General features: G+C 53.7%; 1 protein-coding gene across 6 annotated transcripts; it reads left to right on the top strand.

Annotated features, from left to right (window-relative positions):
- The first annotated feature begins 6,763 nt into the window (after positions 1-6,763).
- On the top strand, positions 6,764-20,532 carry TTC31 (tetratricopeptide repeat domain 31). Of its 6 annotated transcripts, none has more exons than XM_083458807.1 (17): positions 6,764-6,866; positions 7,032-7,113; positions 9,276-9,520; positions 10,018-10,101; positions 10,208-10,276; positions 10,707-10,880; positions 11,691-11,831; positions 13,058-13,112; positions 13,284-13,374; positions 14,113-14,254; positions 14,348-14,452; positions 15,802-15,871; positions 16,093-16,216; positions 18,896-18,970; positions 19,122-19,224; positions 19,322-19,450; positions 19,732-20,532. In XM_083458807.1, exons 2-17 carry the CDS (start codon positions 7,038-7,040, stop codon positions 19,801-19,803), a joined length of 1,755 nt encoding a protein of 584 aa, XP_083314933.1. In that variant the 5' UTR covers positions 6,764-6,866; positions 7,032-7,037; the 3' UTR covers positions 19,804-20,532. The 6 variants fall into 6 exon arrangements, 5 of the variants coding, with proteins under 5 accessions (XP_083314933.1, XP_083314934.1, XP_083314935.1 ...); XM_083458808.1 differs by having other exon boundaries at positions 6,765-6,866; positions 19,322-19,461; XR_014515554.1 differs by lacking the exon at positions 6,764-6,866 and adding an exon at positions 6,884-6,940 and having other exon boundaries at positions 7,035-7,113; positions 19,322-20,050; positions 20,084-20,532.
- The last annotated feature ends 1,698 nt before the right edge of the window (positions 20,533-22,230 follow it).

Raw genomic sequence — 22,230 nt, 5'->3', positions numbered from 1 at the left:
CATCAGGGTCTTTTCCAGGGAGTCTTCTCTTCTCATGAGGTGGCCAAAGTATTGGAGCCTCAGCTTCAGGATCTGTCCTTCCAGTGAGCACTCAGGGCTGATTTCCTTCAGAATGGAGAGGTTTGATCTTCTTGCAGTCCATGGGACTCTCCAGAGTCTCCTCCAGCACCAGAATTCAAAAGCATCAATTCTTCGGCGATCAGCCTTCTTGATGGTCCAGCTCTCACTTCCATACATCACTACTGGGAAAACCAGAGCTTGAACTATATGGACATTATGCAGAATGTCGGCACCCTATATATAGAAAGGAGCAAACCAGGGATATTTTAGGGAGCAGGCTAGCAGGTGGGGCCCAGGACTTACATCACAGGAGCCCCAAGAGAGTGGGGCCCTAAACTAGAGCTTGTTTAGCTTATATATAATTCCGGCACTGGTTGTGAGCACAAGAGAGGGACGAACCAGGTGTGCCCCCTTGAGCTGCTTCGAAGCCTCCACAGGCTGCAAGAGCAGACCAGGACTGGGCCCAAGGAGAGTGGCCAGGAATGGCACAGCCAGGGCTTTGGGACCTGGGCGCTTATCCTGACACCCTCACTATGGAGAGCCATAGTGCCAATTGCCTTCTCAATCCGGCCCGCAGAAGGTCTGGAAATCAGCATGTTTTTACATGAGTAGAATGTGTGCTTTTATTTAAAATGCATCTCTGGGTTATTTGTGGGGCATAGGAATTCATTCTTTTTTTCTTTTTCTTTTTCCTTCAAAATATAGTTTGGCCTTATAAATCAAGAAAATCTTTAATAAAAATGCATTTTAAAAAAATATATAGTCTGGCCCCCCACATGATCTGAGAGATGGTGGACCGGCCCATGGCTGAAAAAGGTTGCTGACCCCTGTCTTAAGGGGTGTCTGTGTGAGCCTGTGACCTGGGTTCAGGAACTGAGTATTTACCATCACAAAGGAATTGCCAGGCTGCCCAAATAATCAGTGATCATTCTCAGGTCCTGGCAGGCAGGTTTTCTGCTGCAGACTGCCTCTTCTGTGATGTACGTATGATGTATGGGGGGGGGGGTCTTGGGCTGCAGGGTGGCAATTTAAAAAGTCTGTATAAGGCCTTGCACACCATTGTTCTGGGTCCCTCCTGCGTGTGGCTGTGAGGACCCTGTTGCAACAGTTTAATAAAGACCAGGCATATGAGCTGTTTTGCTTCTCAATATTCTCTGGTTGGCCTCTGTTATTTTCTCCTGCCGATGAGAACGTACAAAAGGACTCTATAAGGGCTCTTGGATACCCCATAAGGGAAAAGGAGCAGTTTTATCTTATAACAGGGTTAAGTCAGGACCCGACCTGCCCTGCCCGCCTTGCGTGTCTCTGCTTCTAACCCTCTAGTTTTACGCCTCTTTCCTTCACAAAGTGCATAATCCTCATTAACCACCAAATCCCCAGAAAGGCAGGCCCCAGCCGTGACTGAAGCACATTCCTCCAACCGGGGACGTGAGCTCCCACAGAAAAGCCCAGAGTTCCCCCCAAAACCGGCCAGGTACTTCCAACCAGCCTTGGCGCCCTTTGGGCCCAGAGGGGCTCCGCCACCCCCTTTGCTTTGCTGGGGGTCGGTGATTCTGCACTTGGGGTGCAAATCCCAGCAAGAGCAGCACCAGCACCCCACCTTCAATAAAGCTTAAAGGTACAAGAGAGCCCCTTGCAGAGCCTGATTTCCACCCCCCCTCCTGCCCTGTGCCTCTCTGGCTCGCCTGCCTCTGCCAGCCTTGCCCTCTGTCCTTAGAACCATAGTGCAGGAAGAGACCCAAGGGGTCATCTAGACCAACCCCCTGCAAGGCAGGAACCGCAGCCCACCATAACTAATCATAATAATAATTTTATTATTGACACCCTGCCCATCTGACGGGTTGCCCCAGCCGCTCTGTGCAGCTTCCAACATGGTAAAAACACAGCAAACGTCAGACGCTAAAAACTTCCCTACGCGGGGCTGCCGTCAAATGCCTTTGGGAAGTTGTGCGGTTGTTTTATCTGAGCTGCATGTGTTGCCGGGGTTTCCATTTATGTGCAGCCCAGACTGCCATCACTAGGCACAGAGGCTAGCCTCTGAGTGCAAACGCGCTTGGGACCTGATCCTGCCCTTCTCTTTACCGCAACAAGTTCCCTTCCGTCTGTGTGATCACAGCTTCCCGCAGCCAGAGCAGAGTCCGACTTGTCCTCCCAGTCTGCCAGCCACACCTTTCTCACCTGGGACCGCCACCCTGAAGGGAGAGAGTTCCTCCTGAACTCTGCATCCCCCACCTCCAGCTTCCCAGGGACCACTGCAGGCCTTACCTCCATGGCGGGCTCCTGGCGGCTCCTGGCCAAGGCATCCTCTTCCTCATCCTCCATGGTGGCCGGGACAAGTGTGACAAGAAGGAAATGAGCTTATGGACTTCCCGGCTGGTGGTGGCCTTAATCCGGGATGGACAACACTCATTGGCTTAGGGATTTCAGTCCACTCCTGGAGGAAGGGGGGAGAGGAGGTCCACCGCCCGGCCCTTTCCCAGGACAGCCGCCCTGGAATGCCACTGAGAACCACAGAATGGGAGAATTGGAAGGGACCCAACGAGTCATCTAGTCCAACCCCCTGGTTTTCGTGGTTTTCGATTTGCATTTCTGTTCTGGCTAACTGCAAGGCTTTCTTTTTGGCTCTTCCCAAAGCAGGTTTCAGAGTCGGGCTGCTGCTGGATCAAGCCAAAGGGTCCAGCACCCTTTTCTCAAAGTGGCAGAACAGATGCCCCCCAAGTGAGCCCACAAACAGGACCTGGGTGCGGCAGCAACTCTCCCCACAGTAACTGGTGTTCAGAGGCATCGTGCGGCAGATCCCAGTGCCTGAACCGCCTTTGAACAACGGAGGCAGAGAGCACTGATAAGAGGTGAAACTCAAAGTCTCCTAGACAAAATAAAAACTGGCAAGTCGCCAGGTCTGGATGGAATCCACCGTAGAGTTCCCAAACATCTTGAAGGTGAAATTGCTGACCTTCTAATGAAAGGGCTGGAAAGTAGCCAATGTAACACCAGTTTTTTTAATGGGATGAAGGGGGGGGACCCGGGAAATTGCAGGCTGCTTAGCTTAATTTCAGTCTTGGAAAAACAGGCAGAAAGTATTGTTGAAGATAAAATAAGCAAGCATATAGAAGAACAAGCCCTACTGTGAAGCAGAGCTAGCATGGCTTCTGCAAAGGCAAGTCCTGTCTTATGAACCTTTCATTGAGAGAGTCAGAAAGCATAAAGATAGAGGTGATCTGGTTAACATGGTGTGTCCTTAGACGTCCAAAAACTTTTTGACCAGTGTTTCCCCCCTCAGTTCTGCTGAACTTGCAAGGGCCAGGAGGCGAACGTTGACAGCTGAAAATACAAAAAAGGCAAACAAACCAAACTGCATTTTTAAAATCATTTTTGGACCTTCCTGCTGAGTGAAAAGCATAGAGCACTATTGCGAAAATGTTTCTCCCAAAGTGCTAGAATGCCACAAGTAATTTCGTAAGAGAATGCAACATGTGCTATTTTTATGTGATATCCTATGTCCAGCTATGTGCACAGCTACACTTGCGAATAGCCTTAAGAGGCCTGACATGCAAGTCTCTTCAAATTTACACAAAGGCATCCATTTACAACATACCAGGTTATTATCTGTGGGGCAAACAATTAAATTAAAATTATAGCCCCAGAGGAGTGATTGTTATAGGAATTCTAAGGTCAAAAACACATGCATACAAGGCAAACACACATACATAATTATAGTGTCTGAAACAGTACAGGAGAGCAATCCTGAAGCCATTTTGACACTCCCAAATTGACCTTAAATATTTATCTGCAAGGAGGAAGGAAATGGGAAAAGCTTTCCAATTGTCTCCGGATTGTAGAGGCTTGCACCTCTCTGCAAATACAGTCTGGCAGGTATCTGTTAAGCTGAGCACACTATCACTATGTGTAAGAGATTCAGGAACTAAGTATTGGCATTACGGGACGCGGGTGGTGCTGTGCTCTAAACCACTGAGCCTCTTTGGCTTGCCGATCAGAAGGTCGGTGGTTCGAATCCCTGCAATGACGGGGTGAGTTCCTGTTGCTCGGTCCCAGCTCCTGCCCATCTAGCAGTTCGAAAGCACGTCAAAGTGCAAGTAGATGAATAGGTACTGCTCAGGTGGGAAGGTAAACGGCGTTTCTGTGTGCTGCTCTGGTTCGCCAGAAGCAGTTTAGTTTTGCTGCCCACATGACACAGAAAAACTGTCTGCGGACAAACGTTGGCTCCCTTGGCCAGTAAAGCGAGAAGAGCGCCGCAACTGCAGAGTCATCCGCAACTGGACCTAACGGTCAAGGGTCCCTTTGCCTTTACTTTTAAGGCATTATCAGGTATCCTGGCAGACAGGAGAGAAGCAACACACTCAAATTTCTGCTGGGGATGTATGATGTTTTGTGGGGTGGTCTTGAGCTACAGGGGAGGCAATTTCAAAAGTACGTAGGGCCCAGAACTGTTGCAGCAGTCCCCGCCCCACTCACCCCACACAGGGAGGGAGGAGGAACCCAGAACATTGGTGTGCAAGCTCTTATATAGACTTTTTAAATTGCCACCCTGTAGCTCAGGACCAATGGGACATGGGTGGTGCTGTGGTCTAAACCACTGAGCCTTGGGCTTGCCGATCAGAAAGTTGGTGGTTTAGTTGTCCGTGACTGGACTTAACTGTCAGGGGTTTGGTGGAGGGCAAGGGGAACCATGGGGCAGGGTCCAGGATGCTCAGATTACTGCCACCAGACCTCCCCTTTCATGATGTAACCGTGATGTATGAGGGATGTAGTTGGGGGGGGGTGTAACATGGGGATTAGCAGCTAATAAAAGTTTGGATTCTCTTTTGTTGGGGGCTTCCATCTTGTTCCACCTTGTGGCAGGTGTCATGAAAGTCTTCAATAAAGACCAAGCCTACTGGCTGCTGTTTTGCTCTGCTATTCCTGGCTGGTGTCCTTGTTTTTTGTCCAAGGGAGCCCTCAGATTTCTCCGTTAACACTTCAGGACTGCTCTCCTGGAATATTTCAGACACGTGATTTATATACTTATGTATACGTTTGCCTTGTACATTTATGAAGATATGATTTATATTGTTACAGAAAAATCTAGGTGTGAGGCTGCTCAGTCCCCCAGCTGGTCGGGCAGAGCCCGCGGGTCCCTGCGGAATAAAGGAAGGAGTCCAGCCACCAACCGGAGCAAATCGCTGTAGACCAAAGTTTATTGCGCAACAGGTTCAAGGAGCAAATTTGAACCCCGAGGATAGGGGGACAAGGACTTTTAAAACTTTCCCACCATATCCCAGAATACAGTTAATACAGCATCATTGCTACATCACTGACATGTCACAAAAGGGGAGGGGTTAACCTTGGCAAACATGCCCAAAGATTAGCATAAGCAGACATGGCAGGGCAAGACTCAGGTATAAGATGAGCATAGAGAAATATGTCTTAAGTGCCCACCACCCAAAAGTACAATAGAAGTTCCTTTGCATGTCTGGAGCCTGAGGCGAGTCAGGGGATGAGATTTGGCTCCCTTTGGCTAAGAATGAGCCCAGCAATTGTCACCTCTGGGAACTTCCTGGAGTCCTTTTGCAAGGGGAAAATAGCTTTGGAATGGGGGGAACTGGGAAAGGAGATGATTTTATATGATTTTTAAAGCTACGTGACCTCCCTGAGCTGTCAAGTTGAAAGGATACATTCAGGCATAATATTTGTAACATTTAACTTTCAAGATGCGCCCCCTCCCGTGATTTCCGTAGCTATATGTGTAGCAGGAACCCCCCCACCCCAATCATTCTGTTTGCACAAACTTCACACACACTCACACTCACACTCACACACTACATACGCCACATTTCTGTTATAAATTCATAGAAAATCAACCATACATCGGATTTGCACTGTTCCATTTTTATTTTACTCCATATGACAAAGACTATCAAAGGGGGGGGGGGTGGCTTTGTTCTGGTCGGCCATAATCCCTTCACCATCCCAGCACATCCACAGGAGCCCTGCCCAGTTGCTATGTCAACCCTGATAATCCCAGACAGAAGACAATCAAAATCACAAAGAACAGTGGATTCACCACAGGCTGAAACAAAGGACAATGATCAGATCTTCCCTCTGGGGGCAGGAAACTGCAAACTCCCCATTGTCACCTGGAAAGTACTCATGGGGAGGGGGAAAGGAGGAACCAGCCAGGTGACAGGACACTCAGGTTACCACCACAACTCCTCCCTCAACCCCTCCTTTCTGTAATGTATGCATGATGTCAACCCCTTCTGTAATGTATGCATGATGTCAACCCCTCCTTTCTGTAATGTATGCATGATGTTTCTGGGGGTGGGCTTGAGCTAGAGGAGGGGAATTTCAAAAGTTTTTATAAGGTCTTGCAGCCCATTGTTCTGGGTCTTTTCCTCTCTCTTGCAAGGGAAGGGAATACCCTGTTGCAACAGTTCAATAAAGGCCAAGCCTACAGGCTGCTGTTTTGCTCCAAGTTATCCTGGTTGGTGTCTTTGTTTTGTCCAAGAGAGCCCTCGGATTTTTCCGTTAACATATGAGACGTTGGAGTTTCTCTAACAAGAGACTCTCGCTTCCGCGTCAGGAAACGAGGCGGGTGAGCTTGCCCTCTGCCAAGATGGCGCCCGGGGTGACTTTCCCTCGACCAAGATGGCGCTCGCCCCTCCGCTTCCGAAAGAAAGGCGTCACTTCCTAGGGGCGCGCTTCCGTTTCCGGGCGGAAGCGGGCGGCGGCGGGCGGGAGGATCGGCGAGATGCCCCACGCGCGCCCGGAAGAGGCTGGGCCCCGCCCGGGCTGCCCGAGGGAGGCTGGTACGGGGCGGCGGGGGCGGGCCAGGCTCTGACTTCCCCCTTCCCCCAGGGACCCCCTCGAGGAGGACTGGCAGGTGCGGGGCCGGGAAGGGGAGGTGGGGGGGCAAGGGGGAGGGAGGGAGGGAGGGGAGGCCCCCCCGCCGCTCACCCCCCCTCTCCCCCCAGCAGGTGATGGCGCAGCGGGTGGCGGATCACATGCCCTTCTTTCTCCACGAAGCCAACGCGGAGGCGGGACTGCTTTGCGCAGGTGAGGCGGGGGGGGGGGCCGCAGGTGCACTGGGCCTGCTGGGAGGGGGCGGGGGGGCGCACATGCAAACGTGTTGCAGCAGCAGCAGTTCATTTGTATGCTGCCTTCCCATAGTTGAATACAGCGGTATCTCGGGTTAAGTACTTAATTCGTATTATTGAGCACTATTTCTGGGTTAGCAGAGTCTGTAACCTGAAGCATATGTAACCTGGAGCGTATCTAACCCGAGGTACCACTGTAATTCTTCTTATTAGTAGTACAGTGGTACCTCGGGTTACAGGCGCTTCAGGTTACAGACTCCGCGAACCCAGAAATAGTAACTGGGGTGAAGAACTTCGCTCCAGGATGAGAACAGAAATTGCACAGCGGCGGCAGTGGGAGGTCCCATTAGCTAAAGTGGTGCTTCAGGTTAAGAATGGTTTCAGGTTAAGAACAGACCTCCGGAACAAATTATACTACTTAACCCGAGGTACCACTGTAGTACTTATACGCTGTGGTATAACCACTCAGCCTCTTGGGCTTGCCAAGGTTGGCAGTTCGAATCCCCGCAATGACGGGGTGAGCTCCCGTTGCTCAGTCCCAGCTCCTGCCAACCTAGCAGTTTGAAAGCACGCCAAAAAAGTGCAAGTAGATAAATAGGTATTGCTCTGGCGGGAAGGTAAACGGCGTTTCCGTGCGCTGCTCTGGTTCGCTCTGGTGGCTTAGTCATGCTGGCCACATGCCCTGGAAGCTGTACGCCAGCTCCCTCGGCCAGTAAAGTGAGATGAGCCCGGCAACCCCAGAGTCAGCCACGACTGGACCTAATGGTCAGGGGTCCCTTTACCTTTACTTATACCCTGCCTTTCTGGCTGGGTTTCCCCAGCCACTCTGGGCGGCTTCCAACAAAAGATTAAAAATACATTAACACACCAGTCATTAAAAACTTCCCTAAACAGGGCTGCCTTCAGGTGTCTTCTAAACGTCAGGTGGTTGTTTATTTCCTTGACATCTGCTGGGAGGGTGTTACACAGGGCGGGTGCCACCACCAAGAAGGCCCTCTGTCTGGTTTCCTGTAACTTCACTTCTCGCAGGGAGGGAACCGCCAGAAGGCCCTCGGAGCTGGACCTCTGTGTCCGGGCAGAACGTTGGGAGTGGAGATGCTCCTTCAGGTCTACTGGGCCTGTTCCCGCCGACGCACGTGCCAGTTGAAACCATGCTCAAAGTGGCTTACAACATGACAAGGTTTACACAATCACAAACGTAACAAAAGTCACAATAAATAAAACACATCAAAAAGTACATTATTAAATGGAAACAATTTACACATAGATCATAAGATCTGAAACCAAAGATGCAACAATAACAGCAACAACCTCTCCCAGCCCCCTGTAAACAATACCCCTAGATGTGTATACAGGGGTTCCTGCACTGCAGGGGGCTGGGCTAGATGACCCCTGGGAGTCCCTTCCAACTACAGTTCTCGGATTCTAGGATATACTTACAGATATTGCAACGAGGGGAGAGGAAGATGGTGTGAGTTTCTGGTCCTGAAGGCATTGTCAAGGGAGCACATCAAAGCAAATGACAAACGCCCCTTGCAAACCATGGGAGCTCTCTTGACGGCTCCTAGGGTGGGTTTGCCCATGGAAGCTCCATGCCCCTGAACACCAATTTCTGGCAATCACAAGCGTTGCGCTCAGGTTCCTGCTGGTGTGCTCCCCATTGGGGCCTCTGGTTGGCCCCCCTGAGAGCGGGATGCTGGACTAGAGAGCCCATTGGTCTGACCCCGCAGGCTTCGCTTCTGTTGCTACAGGTTTCCGCCTCAGGATGGCTGCGCTCTGCTGAGACAGGTGCTTGGGGACTGCCCCACAGCTGCCACATTTTGTCCCAGAGGCTCACCAGAGGCCAAGGCGAAGCCTATTTCAGAAGTCCTGGCTTCAGACCTGGCCATAACAGCAGAGACCAAGTCAGAGCTAGCTCTTGCCGCTCTAGGCTGGACCAGGGCACAAGAGGGCATGTCTTTGTGTGCCTGCCCTGCCCGCTTCTTTCTCGGCAGCGGTGCCCCTTTCCTTTCTCTGCTGGGCATTTCCCCCAGGCCACAGCCAGGGTGGGTCAGCTGGGTAACTGTTCCCCACTGCCTGCTCTCCAAAAGAGCTCACGCTCACTGTGTGGTCTCTCCTCAGACGTGGACAACAGGCCTTGCTGGTTTTGCGCCAATGATGACTACAGTGACGATGATTGGGGGAGCGACGAGGAGGAACTGGAGGAAGAGAGGGCCCAGAATGCCAGCCCAGCCACATTCTGTGGCTTTAAGAAATCCTTCCTTTGCAAGCCGCCTGCCTTTGCCCTGCCAGCAAGCGGCAGCAGCAGTAGAGACAGCCCTCTGCTGGGCATTTCTCTGCCCCAGAAGCAGCAGCTCACAGCTGAGGTGAGGCATGCAGCCAGGGCCTGGTCACTCTCCTCCAGCCTTGCCTGCTTCAGGGCAGCTGTTTCTTGACTTCCTGCAACCCCATGGCTCTTGCCTCATTCTCTGGATTTCACCCTTAGCTGCCAACTTACTTCTCTGAATGGAATTGGGGCAGGGGCGTTCCATCCCCTTTCCTTTTCTGTCCTTTCCATCTTTGTTGCCTGCCAGACCAAACAGCACTTCCTGAAAATAATAATAATATTATTATTATTTATACCCTTCCCATCTGGCCGGGTTTCCTCAGCCACTCTGGGTGGCTCCCAACCGAATATTAAAACAGTATTAAACATTAAAAGCTTCCCTAAAGAGGGCTGCTGCCATGAAGCCCGTGCTTGAATTCTGTCCCGCCTTTTTGTGGGGAGCCTCAGCGCATGCTGGGACAGGTAAGGAGAGCGAGGTGTGTCTGTGCACACCTGCTTGACTATGCTGAAAGGTCTCGCTGTCCCGATCTTTCTCAGGAAGCGGCGAGGAATGCAGCAGAGTTGCTTGCCGAAGAGGAGCGCATCAAGAAGAAGGCTGAGAAGAAGAGGATGAAGAAGAAGGTGCTTGCCTCTGTGGTGGTGGTGGGCCTCCGCTGGGGGAGAGGCTGTCCTTGGGCCTCGATGTCCGTCCGTTGGCCCCATTGCGTGTGCTGCTTTCTCTTTCCAGAGGCAGAAGGACCGGAAGAAGCAGGAGAAGCGAGAGCAGGAGCTGATGGCCAAGAGCATAGCGGAGGCAGTGAGTGGCCAAAGGGGGAGTCTGCACGTTTGCCCATCTGACACAGGGGGTGTACAGCCCTTTCAGAGCGTTGCTGTGTCGCTTGCCGGCAGGTGCAGGTTGCTCAGTTAAAATGGGTTTGCAGCGTCACACAACCGCCCTGCAGGCAAACTGCAATGAGGGCTCAGGAAAAACCCTTCTCCTCCCCTTGAACCTTTGTGCTGCTTCCAGGCTGGCAAAATGGGCCACAGTTAGCGAAGCTCATTGGCAAGCGAGGGCCTTGTCTTTAGCACAGAGCTCCAAAGTCCAAAGGGTTGGCCTGGGCAGAGGTGGGTTGTACTGAGCCCCCAGCTCTCCTGCAGGTAGGGCCTGCGGCAGAAACCCCCTTGGGTTTGCCCCAGAGGCAGGGGGCTCCTTGCTGCCCTCACAGGCTGCGTCTCTCCTTGTGCAGGACGAGTATTTGAACAGCAGCAGCGCTGTGCAAGGTTCTGCCTGCTTGGCTGCCATTCCGAGGGCCTTGGGACCGTCCCGTCCCGATTCAGAGGAGAGCTCCACCCAGGACCTCAGTGAGAACATGGCTTCCCCGGGCAGGAGTCCCAGCAGGAGCACAGAGGAGGAAACGGAGGCAAGTGGGACCCATACACTCCTCTGGCCCCTGGGAGGGAGACAGGCTCAGCAAGGAGGGTGAAGGGGAAGAGGGAGCCTGTGGGTCTGGGAGAACAACCCAGCCCCACAAGTTGGGCTGGCAACCTGGTGCCGTCCCTGAAGTTCTCTTCAGCACAGCTGGGGCTTGGCTGCACTTCTTGTTGCGCAGCAGGACAGGCAATTTAGGGGGAAATTCCCTGTGAGAAAAAAATGTGTATGGTGGGGATGGAATAATATTTCTTCCCTTTTGTGCAGTGGTCCCAGTATGGCCCAATCTCCAACAGCAGCTATTTTCTTTCTACATTCTTTGGAAAGAAGAAACCGGGCAGAGCTTGTTTTCTCATAACAACAACAATTTTATTATTTATAGGCTGCCCATTTGAGTGGGTTGCTCCGGCCACTCTGAGTGGCTCCCAGCAAAATAATTAAAACACAATAAAACACCAAACGTTAAAATACAGGGCTGCCTTCAGATGTCTTCTAGAAGTCAAAGAGTTCTGTCTTTCCTTGACACCTGATGGGAAGGCCTTCTGCCCGATTCCCTGTCACCTCCCTGTTCTGCGCCTTGGCTTGACGCAGGCTGCGCATGGAGGGCCAGGGGGCAGAGAGAGGCTCTGCCCATCCCAGCCCCATGGAACAGGAAGCAGCCTTTCCATGCGGGTCTTGTTTGGTGTGGGGAGGGGGCATGTGTCACCTGGCTTCTCTTTGGAGAAGTGCTCTTTCTTAGGGAAGGTGTTTGAGAGATTCAGGATGTGGCCAAGAGTTGCTCTTTCCTCTCTCTCGCCTGCAGGAGGAGCTTGATCTGACCAGCACTTTTGTATCGAAAGCTCGTCTCAAGGTGGGCTCCAAGCCCCCCCCACTGCCGCTGCCGAGAAAGGAGAAGGCGGCCCAGCCGGACAGAAAGGAGCCAGAGGTGAAAGAGCAGGAGCAGGTGAGGACAGGTTTGAGAGTGGTTGTTTTTCATAGAATCATAGAGTTGGAAGGGATCCCCAAGGGCCATCTAGCCCAACCCCTGCAGTGCCAGAATCCCTGACAGGTGACCATCTAACTGCAGTTTGGAAAACTACAGCAAAAGAGAGTCCACCACCTTCTGCGCGTCATCTAGTCCAAACCCCTGCAATGCAGTTATTTCCAACATTTGGTTGGGGTCTCCTTTATTGACATTTGAATCCATTGGTTTGGATCCCGCCCTCTGGAGCAGCACAAAGCAAGCTTGCTCCATTGAAGCTAATGGACGTGACTTACTTGGGTTGATTAATTGCACTGGCTTCCCGAAGAGTATGGGGTCAGGTTCAAGGTGCTGGTCTTGACCTTTAAAACCCTTTGTGGCTTAGGGCCCTCGTATTTACGGGACCTCCTCTCCTGGTCTGCCCCGCAGAGGACCTTAAGGTCCATGAACAACCATAGTTTAGAGGTCCCGGGCCCTAAGGAAATCAGACTATCCTCCACCAGGGCCAGGGCCTTCTCAGTGATGGCTCCAACCTGGTGGAATGCTCTGTCCCATGAGACCAGGGCCCTGCAGGATTTAACCTCCTTCAGCAGGGCCTGTAAGACAGAGCTATTCTGCCTGGCCTTTAATTTGAATTCAGCCTGATCTTTTATTTCCCTTCTCTTCCCTCCCTCCCCTTTTATGAAGATCACCCACTCTGAGACCCCACAGCCAATTCTCCCCTGGTTCCCTCGCTGGCCCAAGTAGGACCAATTCAGCCAGCTAGTCCTGGGGATTATCTAATGCTTATTAGATGGATTTCCCCTAAATTGATTTCTGAACTTTGAATTTTATTGTTATTCATGTTTTTATACTGTATTTTATGCTGCTTTTACAACTAAGCATTTTAAATTGGTTGTTAGCCGCCTTGAGCCCGGTTTTTAAACCGGGAAGGGCGGGGTATAAATAAAAATTTATTATTATTATTTATTATTAGATCTGCTCTAACTTACGTTGAACACATCCCATTGTTCTCTGTCCCCTAAGCTGTGCAAATTAGGAATCCTCGTCACTTGTGGGCACTTCTGATTAGAATTCTGGTTCTGTAGAAGATTCAGAACAGGGCAGGTGGGGGAATCGTGGCCTTGGTTTTTTGGCCACTGGTCACGGTCTTTCTCTCATGCAGAATTACAGGAGCCCCTGACCCCGTTCCTTGCTGCTTCTTCCAGGTTCCGAAGGCTGGGCTCCAGATGACTCCGGTGGAGCAGAGCATGGTGCTGGCAGGTGTGTGTTTGCCCGGGAATGCTGTCAGTCTGCCCCCTGCCTCCCTTTTCGGAGGTGCTGAGGAGGAGCGCTTAGCCTTCAGAGGGCAAAGCCTTGGACCCGGGTCCTCAGCAAGCTCCCTTCCGTTCCTGTGATGGCCTTTTCTTCTTGCTTCTTGCATGACCCTAAAAGATTGCGGCAACGAGACTGCAAAGCAGGGGGGCTACCAGGAGGCTGTGCTCCTGTTCACAGAAGCCGTCAAGCTCAACCCGCGGGAATACAGGTGAGCCCCGGGGCGGGGTGAGGCCCCATCCCTTGAGCATGGCTGGGGGAGCTGGGCCAGAGTCCCCTGCCCTTCTGTACAGCGGGAGGGGGGGTGTCTGTGGGAGCCTCTGGGGATCTGGCAGGATCAGGCGCAGGATCTGGAGAACCACTTCCCTGGAGTCTCCCCAGGACCATTAAGCTGGCTGAGTAGAAAGCTGCCCCCGAGCCCTGGGACCGCCCACTACCTGACTCCAGGTAAGGCTGCAGCTCCGTGGTAGGACAGGTGTTCCGTGTGCAGAAGGTTCCGGGTTCAAACTGCGGCGTCTCAAAGCAGGGCTTGTGAAAGGCCCTTCTCTGAATCCCTGGAGAGCTATGGCGGATTGAGACAGATGGAACAGTCAGCAGGCCCTGAATAAGGATCAAGCCGCTGTTTCGCCTGGCCCCTGGCCATCCAGATGCCTGCTGAAAGCAGGATTCGCACCCAAGAGCAACTCTTCCTTCCTTCGGTTTCCAGCAGCCGATTTTCAGAGGCATTGCAGCCTCCGCCTGCGGAGGAGGAGCCTAGCTGTCCTTGCCACTGGCCCTCGGTCGCTCTCCTCCAACCTTTTGCCTTGTTAAAGCAACCCAAGTTGGGGGCTTTCCCAGCCTCCTGCGGGAGCCAGTTCTGTAGTTTCTGTGCTGCTTAGACTTCCTTTTCTCCAGCTTTTGGCTTCCTGGGATGCCCACGAACTCACCCTCTCCCTCGCCCTTCCGCCAGGTTCTTTGGGAATCGCTCCTTCTGCTACGAGAGGCTGCGGTGCTACGCGGAGGCTCTGCGGGACGCCCAGGTGGCCCTCAGCCTGCACCCCGGCTGGCCCAAAGGCCTCTTCCGCAAGGGCAAGGCCCTCATGGGCCTCAAGGTAGGGGCGAAACGGGTGGGGCAAGGCTGGGAGGGTGGCCTCCTGCGTTCCCGGTGAGGCTGGATAGCGACCGTTCTTCTTCCCTCCCACCAGCGTTACGCAGAGGCCGTGAGGACCTTTGAGGAGCTCCTGCACTTTGACGGCTTCCGTGGAGACGCCGCCGTCCAGCTGGAGAAGTGCCGGGTTCAGCTTCTGCTGGTGAGCTGAGCTGGAGGCCGAGTCCTCCGTGCCCTTAAGGAGGGGGCGCACAGGGCTGCAGCCTGGCTTGGGGCCGCCAGGATCCGGGAGGGCAGCTCGGCAGGGATAGTTTGCATGGGTCAGGGCATCTGTTGGGATTGGGCGAAGGAAGCCACCTGAGAAAGAAGGGGGTCTCAGTGGGGTGGAGAGCAGCGCTAGGCACATTCTGCCACTTGTGTGGATCCCATTGTGACACTGGAGATTTCTGGGCACCAGGAAGAACTTTCTGAGGGTAAGAGCTGTTTGACAGTGGAAGGGTCTCCCTTGGAAGTTGTGGACTCCCCTTTCTTGGAGGAATCTCAGCTAGAGATCTCAGCTACATTGGAGGGGATTGAAGGAGATGACTCAGGGTCCCTTCCAGCTTTGCCATGCTATGATTTTATCTACATGGTGCCTAGGGAACAACTTGCACCTTAATATCAGCAAGACAAAGGAGATGGTGATGGACTTTAGGAGGAAGAGAGGAGAACTAGCCCTGCTGTGTGGAGAGAGTCTCTTCCTCTGAATTCCTAGGAGTATCTCAGTGAAGACCTTACTTGGAAAATCAATACAACCCAGGTGGTTAAGAAAGCCCAACAGAGACTCCGTCTCCTCAGAGTATTGCGGAAGAATGATGTCAATCAACATTTGATGATCTCCTTCTACCAGTCCACAATAGAAAGTGTCCTTTCACACTGCATCACGGTGTGGGACGCTGGTTTGACATCAACTGATAGGAAGTGCCTACAGAGGGTGGTGAATATGGCACAAGATATTATGGGCTGTCCCGTGAATCTGCTGGATGAAATAGCGGAAGAATGTTACCTCAGGAGAGTGAGGAAAATTCTCAGGGTTGATTCACACCCTGGCCGGCACTTTCTTGATCTCCTGCCCTGGGGCAGAAGATATAGAAGCAGGATTAGTCACACCAAGAGGGTAAAGAACAGCTTCTATCCGTGAGCTGTTGGGCTGCTAAATTAAAAGATAACAACAGGGCAACGGACTTTCAGGTTTGGTGGGTGTGCGTCAGTAAACGAGGGGGATTAAGACTAAGAGAGCTTGTGTAATCTCACTGTATACAAGTGACAACTGTATACAAGTGACAATAAAGTATTTCAATTTCAATTTTGTTAACCACCAAAATATCAAAACACGGTAGCATGTGTAACGCTGATGCCTCACAACAAATGAAACTGATCTGTAGAAAAGACAACTTGAAAAAAGAGACAACGCATGTATTTTTGTAAACTCAGATACCCTTAATAAAAATACATTTTAAAAACAAACACTGCAGCTTACAAATAAAGCAAACGATATTTTTCTTCGGACAGGAAAACGGTTTTGGCTCCTACCCTCCCGAGTGGAACGTCCGTGCCAGAGACTCCTCCTTGCCCCCGGCTGGTAAGAGGGCTCTCCGTGGGGCAGCTCCTTCAGTCCACACGTGGCAGAAGCCCGGCGGCGATTGTGGGGAGCCGCCAGTGGCAGGGATTGCAAGCAGCCCATGGGCTGGCAGCCCCCGGCGCGTGAGGGGTGGGGCGTTGAGCCTGCTGCTCCTAATGAATTGCTCCCTCCTCCTCCTCTCTTCCTCCCCCCTCCTCTCCTCCCGCTTCCTTCTTGGCAAGGTGAGCAGCCAGGTGGGCAACCCGTCAGAAGCATCTCCCAGGCCAGAGGGCACCTGGCACCTCTCACCATCACCAGCTCTCAGGGCAAAGGGCTGCTGCCATTGGCTGCGCAGGCCCCAGTCAGGTAAGGCCACGGGAGTGGGGTGGGGGGGAGGTCTCCTGGCTGTGGCTGTGGGGAGAGGCTGGGCTTTCACCGAACCCGAGGGCACGCTGCGTTCCCCAGAACATTTGTACCCTGCTGGGATACTGCCGGGGAGACGGGGGCATCAGGCAGGCCCCCAGCTTGCTCCGGGTGATCACTGGTCTCCTGTGGAACAGCATCAGTCAGTCAGCAACACGAGCCTCAGATACGTTTGGAGACCTGTCAGCAGAGTGAGTGAAAGCAAAATGAACAGCATTTTATTCAGCATAGCTCAGGAACAAAGGAAAACATGTCTGCTTGCCTTTGTGTCCAGCAAAACAGCAGTACAGTCATACCTCAGGTTGAATGTGCTTCGGGATGAGCGCGTTTGAGTCGCGCTCCGCAGCAACCCGGAACATGTTACTTCCGGGTTTCTCCACTTGTGCATGCGCAGACGCTCAAAATGACGTCATGCGCAGAAGCAGCGAAAAGCGACAAGTGCGTGCACAGACGTGCCATTGCTAGTTACGTTTGTTTCTAGATGCGGACGGGGCTCTGGAACGGATCCCATTTGCATGTAGAGGTACCACTATACAGTGGTGCCTCAGGTTACATACGCTTCAGGTTACAGACTCCGTTAACCCAGAAATAGTGCTTCAGGTTAAGAACTTTGCTTCAGGATGAGTACAGAAATTGTGCTCCGGCAGCAGCAGGAGGCCCCATTAGCTAAAGTGGTGCTTCAGGTTAAGAACAGTTTCAGGTTAAGAACGGACCTCCGGAATGAATTAAGTACTTAACCTGAGGTACCACTGTATAGCAAAAGCAACATAGAACGGAAGTTCCCAGCAGACAGTCCTGGAAGTAAACAGGCATGTGTTACGCAACAGCCATGCCTGACCCTTTTAAGGTGTAATGGAACTATATCCTAACATACCCCACCTTCTTTCCTCCAAGGGGGTGTTGGTTCTCGTCCCCCTTTTATCCTCCCCACAGCCCTGTGAGGTGGGTGAGGCTGAGAGCGAACGTCTGGCCCCCAAGGTCCCCCAGGGAGCTCAATGGCTGAGTGGGATTTGAACCCTGCTCTCTCACTGGTCCCAGTCCAGCACTCTGACCCCATGGACACTGTGAGCCCAGGCTCCTTTGAGGCCTCTCCCGCATTCCAGGCCCTTTCATGAACTGCACCAGCCAGTCTCTCAGAGCGGGGGCTGAGCGCGTACAAAATCAGCCTAGTGTGCAAAGGTTAAAAACTAGATGTTTTTGTATGCATTATAAAATGAAATCAAAAGAACTTTACCCCAAAAAAATTCTTTGGCACTCTGCTCAGCTTTGCCTCTGGCCCCATCCATAACCAGTTTGTGGCCCTCAGAAGGTTGCCTCGAAAGCAGTGCGGCCCTGTCGTGGTTTTGCTCCATAATGATCCAGAGCAAGTCACAATACTTAGTTAGCAGAGTAAACAAAACAAACTCAATGCAGCTTTGACCCAATATACCTGAAGGAGCATCTCCACCCCCATTGTTCTGCCCGGACACTGAGGTCCAGCGCCGAGGGCCTTCTGGCGGTTCCCTCCCTGCTAGAAGTGAGGTTGCAGGAGACCAGGCAGAGGGCCTTCTCTGTGGTGGTGCCCACCCTGTGGAACGCCCTCCCACCAGATGTCAAGGAAATAAACCACTATCTGACTTTTAGAAGACATCTGAAGGCAGCCCTGTTTAGGGATGCTTTTAATGTCTGATGTTTTATCGCTTTATTATTATTATTATCATTAATTCTGTTGAGAGTTGCCCAGAGTGGCTGGGGAAACCCAGCCAGATGAGCGGGGTATAAATTATTATTATTATTACTGTTATTAATGCAGGGTTCCCAAAATAGAGCAGACTCAGCCAGCTTCATCCAGTATTGTTTGCTAAAGGCAAATGAGCATAACAGCTCACGAATCCTACTCTTCTGGGTTGGGATAGTTGCAGCAAAAACCTTAACTTAAACTTACAATAAGACTAAAAACTTAGCACTTAAACATGCTGAATCACGAACAGATCACCCCAGAGGAAACAAAGTAGAGAGAAGCAAGAAGGAAAGAGAAAGTGAAACGCAGTCTCCTCCTCCTGGGCTGTTATTCTAGGAAGGGTGACCTTGGGAGAAAGAGATGAGCTTAACTCTGCTTCTCTGAAGGCCTGACCCCAAACATCAGGAACCTTCTGCTTGTTTCCTGGCAGAATGGAAACTTCCAGCTTGTATCACACAGAGAAAGTTCCAGAACCTTCTTGAATCAAATAGAATAGAGAAGACCTTGAGACTTTAAACCAGTACTTTCTGTCCTTCAAAAATGCCAGCCCTGACATGAGCTGGAAGGAGTTGCCTCCCTGCTTCAGCCTTGGCCCCTTGCTCAGGCTGCCCAAGAAGGTGGGCAGGGGCCGGGTCCCGGCTGCCTCCTGCCTGGGCGGCCTTTGGGCTTGCCTACTCCTGGCTGCCACGTCCGTTGCCACAGGGGCCAGTGAGCAGGTGGGGAGGAGCCTGGGGGCTCCGCAGGGAGTTGCCCCCAATGGGCTTGGGTGGGGCGGAAGCCTTGAATTTGCGAGGTCCAAGCGAGCTGTGGGTCGGGACGGAGGGAGCAGGGCGAGCCGGGGGGCTGAGCGTCCTCTGGCCCCCCCCCTGGCGGCTGTGGGTGACGATGTGCTCTTCTCCCAGGGAGAGGTTTCCCGTGTGGGTGGGGAACCTGACGCCCGCCATCACCCAGGAGGTCCTGCTGTGCTACTTCCAGCCGTGAGTATGCCCCTCCTTCCGCCCCCCCCCCGGCTCCTCGGAGCCTCAGCTGACCCAAAGCGGGAAGGGAGCCTTGCTTCCGAAAGCCCCAAATCCTCCATCGCTTGGCGTCCGGCCGGCTTGGCTGACGCCGACTCTCCTTGGGCCGCAGGTTTGGGCCCATTGACTCCATCCGCTGCCTCCCGCGAAGGTTCTGCGCCTTCGTCAACTACACCTGCCGGGAAGCGGCCGAGGAAGCCTATGTGGCATTGCAGGTGAGGAGGTTCCCCCCTTCCTTAAGGGGGGGAGCATTGCTTTCTCCTGCCCCCCCCCAGCTGTGGCCACAAAGGGTCTTCTGTGTTTCCCTCCCAGGGCGTGGAAGTCAGAGGCTGCCACCTCGTCCTGCAGCTGAAGCACCCAGTGCATGCCACTCCTCCCCTTGCCAAGGCGCCCGGAAGCAGCGGGCAGCAGCGGGCAGCAGCAGGCAGCGCCTCCGAAGCGGTAGGCAGCAGGTGGGCATGTGCCTGTTGCGGGCATGAAGAGCAGACGGCCGTTTCAGGCTGCCGTAAGGGATGTTGAGGCCTTCCTGCTGCCTCTCCCCCAGGGCCCCCTCCCTCTGCGGGGCTTTGGGCGCGGAAGGAGGGGTGCAAAAAGGGAGCTGGCAACATGGGCAAGATGCCCTGCTGTCCCCTGATGGGGCTTGCGAGGGCAAAGAGGGGTGCTAGTGGGAGCAGTGTCACTCCAGGAAGCAGCAACCCCTCTCCCGGCTCCTCTTCCTCCAGGGAGATTCCTCTCGGCCCCCCGCCTTCCTGAGCTCCTTCTGGCTCCGCCGCCTCGGCCACCTCCCTCAGTGAAACACCTCGGCGGAGAAGTTGCTGTGCTTGCAAGCCGACATCCTGGCGGGGCCCCTCGCGGCTGAAGATGCGGAAGATGTGGGGACAGGCCTGTGGGCTGCACCCTTCCTGCGGGTCGGGGGGGGGGACTGGTGGTGGAGGACACAAGCGCAGTTGCCTGTGGGAGCCCCCCAGGCATGTGGGACTGCTGGGTGGGCTGTGGCCTCTGCCTTCTCCAAGGCTGCCCCTGGCCATTTGATCTCCCTCTGTCCTCCCTCTGATGAGACCAGATGCAGATCAGGGAAACTGAGGCCGAGGACTGGGGCGGTTGGGGGGGGGGCTCTGCCCTCCTGTTGCTCCTGGGAGCCCTCCCTTCTCCAAAGCAGGTATCTGCCCCCACCGGGTGTGGAATGATGCACCTGCAGTGGGGCAGGCCGCTGCCTCTTCAGCCCCCCCCAAACTCTACTGCCTCTGTGGGGCTTAAGTCCTCTTCTGCTACGGTTCCTTTGAGCTGTGCACTAGGTCCTGGTGAGAATGGGGAGGGCAGGAAGTTCTCTGTGTGTGTGGGTCCCCCTGCCTGAGGGTGTGGGGCTGGTGTTGCTGGTGGGTGGCCTTGGGGTGCCCCCTCGTTTGTGGGGCCCAGAAGGCAGGAGCGTTCTCCCCCTGCCCTTTTGGTTCTGCTCAGTGTGTTCAGGGATTTTGGCCTGCCACGTGGTTTTTACACTGTTCACAATAAACTCATTAAAAGCCGGCCGGTTCCTTTCGTAAGAGGCGCACTTGTGAGAGAGGGCTGCTCATGCTGCCAGAATCTGAGCCCAATGAATTCAGGGCTTTGCCACAAAGGGAGCACAAGCGGCTGGGGGTGTGAGGCCAACCCTGCCCCCTTGGCACACCTTTCCCCTCTCTCTGGGCTGCTCCCCACCAGTGGAGGCCCACTCACGCCCTCGTCTCCATGGTCTCCTGGAGGGACCATAGCTGTCAACCTTCCCTTTCTTTGCGGGAAATTCCTTTATTCCAGCGCCGTTCCCTGCTGCTTTCCGCTGCTATCTCAGATTGATAGATATCCCGTAGACTGTCCCCGGGACAGGTGAGGCTGCTGATCCCTTATTTTTGAAGCTGCTGATCCCTTATTTTCAAATTCGAAAGTTGACAGCTATGGGAGAGACCATGGCCGGGTTTCTGTGTGCTTAGGCAAGCCTCCCTCCTCAACTCCTTTCTTCCCACAGGCTGAACATGGTCTGGGGCTCTCCTTGCCGCTTCCCCCAAGATCTCTCCCTGCTGCCCCAATCCTGGCCTCTCCTCTGGTCCCCACACTGACCCCCCTCCTCCTCCTGCTTTGACCCCATCAGCTTCAAGGTCTTGTGCTTGGAGCTCTCTCTGGTCTGAAGTTCTGCCCTTCCTTTAATCTCCCACCTCGCTCCTTCCTCTCCCAGATCTTCCTCCCCCTCTGCCAAGGGAGTCTCTCTTTGCCCTTGCGTCTAAGGTTGGCTTCCAATGTATAATATCCCACCGTGTAATCTAAGGAGCTCAAGGTGCCACATGCGCCCATCCTCCCTATTTTGCTCTCACAACCCCCCTGCAAGGTAGGGCAGCTCGTGGTGAGCAGCTTCAAGGCCACAGGCAGGGGGAACTGAACCCATGTTTCCCATGTCCTCGTCCATTGCCCCAACTCCTGCGCCACAGGGCAAGGACCATAGGTTGCTGGTTCATCCCTTGGCATCTCCAGGTGGACTTGGCAGAGACTCCTTGCCTGAAACCCTGGAAGTCTTCTGCCACTCAAACAAGACCAGGTGAGATGCTCAGACTTGGCCTAAGGCCTTCCTGGGCTCACCTGCAGCACCTGCCACGCAGCTGGGTCCTGAGGAGGGTGCTGGGCCCCTTTGCTCTCCCTCCCTTGTGAGTCATCTTTAGTAGAAGTATTTTGCTCGGGGGCAGCTGCCCTCGGCTGGAGGGTCCCCACCCCGTCCTGCTGCCACTGGTTTGCTTTGGACCCCTCTGGCTCGACAGACACCGCTCCCCCTTTGGGACCCATAAGCGTGAGTCTTGCCAGCCTTGTGCTGAAAGAGCAGCCGACGCAGCTGCCCTGTTTTAGGGAGCCGCTTGCTGCCCCCCGGCTGGGCACTGCCACAGTTGGGAGTTCTCTCTCTTTGAGTCCGGCAGCTGCAGCCACTTCCGCCTCTTCCTGCTTTTCCCACCCCAATTTCATGGGGCTCCGTTTCAGGTGCTGGTGGGTTTCCGTTCCCAGGGCAGGAATCCCCGGCAGCTGCAGAAACATGAACAGCCCAGCGCCCTTTGAAGCCACCGGGCCGCTCTCTTCCCCCCCTTGGAGTGTCTGGATTCCTGGCATGCTTTGGAGAGGCTGGCACAGCTGGTGGCGAGGGCGGCCTCCTGGCTAGCCCCAAGGGGCAAGCGGAGAGGGTGCCTGAGGCGGTGCCCTGTGCCCAGGGG

This window comes from Podarcis liolepis (genome assembly GCF_965112155.1).
Source record: "Podarcis liolepis genome assembly, chromosome: 9".
NCBI lineage: Eukaryota > Metazoa > Chordata > Lepidosauria > Squamata > Lacertidae > Podarcis > Podarcis liolepis.
This window is presented reverse-complemented; position numbering and strand designations above follow the sequence as displayed.

Bases quoted from the DNA above. Each gene is read 5' to 3' on its own strand.
- TTC31 (XM_083458809.1), top strand. From the start codon at position 7,038: ATGGCGCAGCGGGTGGCGGATCACATGCCCTTCTTTCTCCACGAAGCC. The intron at 7,114-9,275 runs GTGAGGCGGGGG...GTCTCTCCTCAG, and splicing joins GGCGGGACTGCTTTGCGCAG to ACGTGGACAACAGGCCTTGC. The intron at 10,102-10,207 runs GTGCTTGCCTCT...TTCTCTTTCCAG, and splicing joins AGAAGAGGATGAAGAAGAAG to AGGCAGAAGGACCGGAAGAA.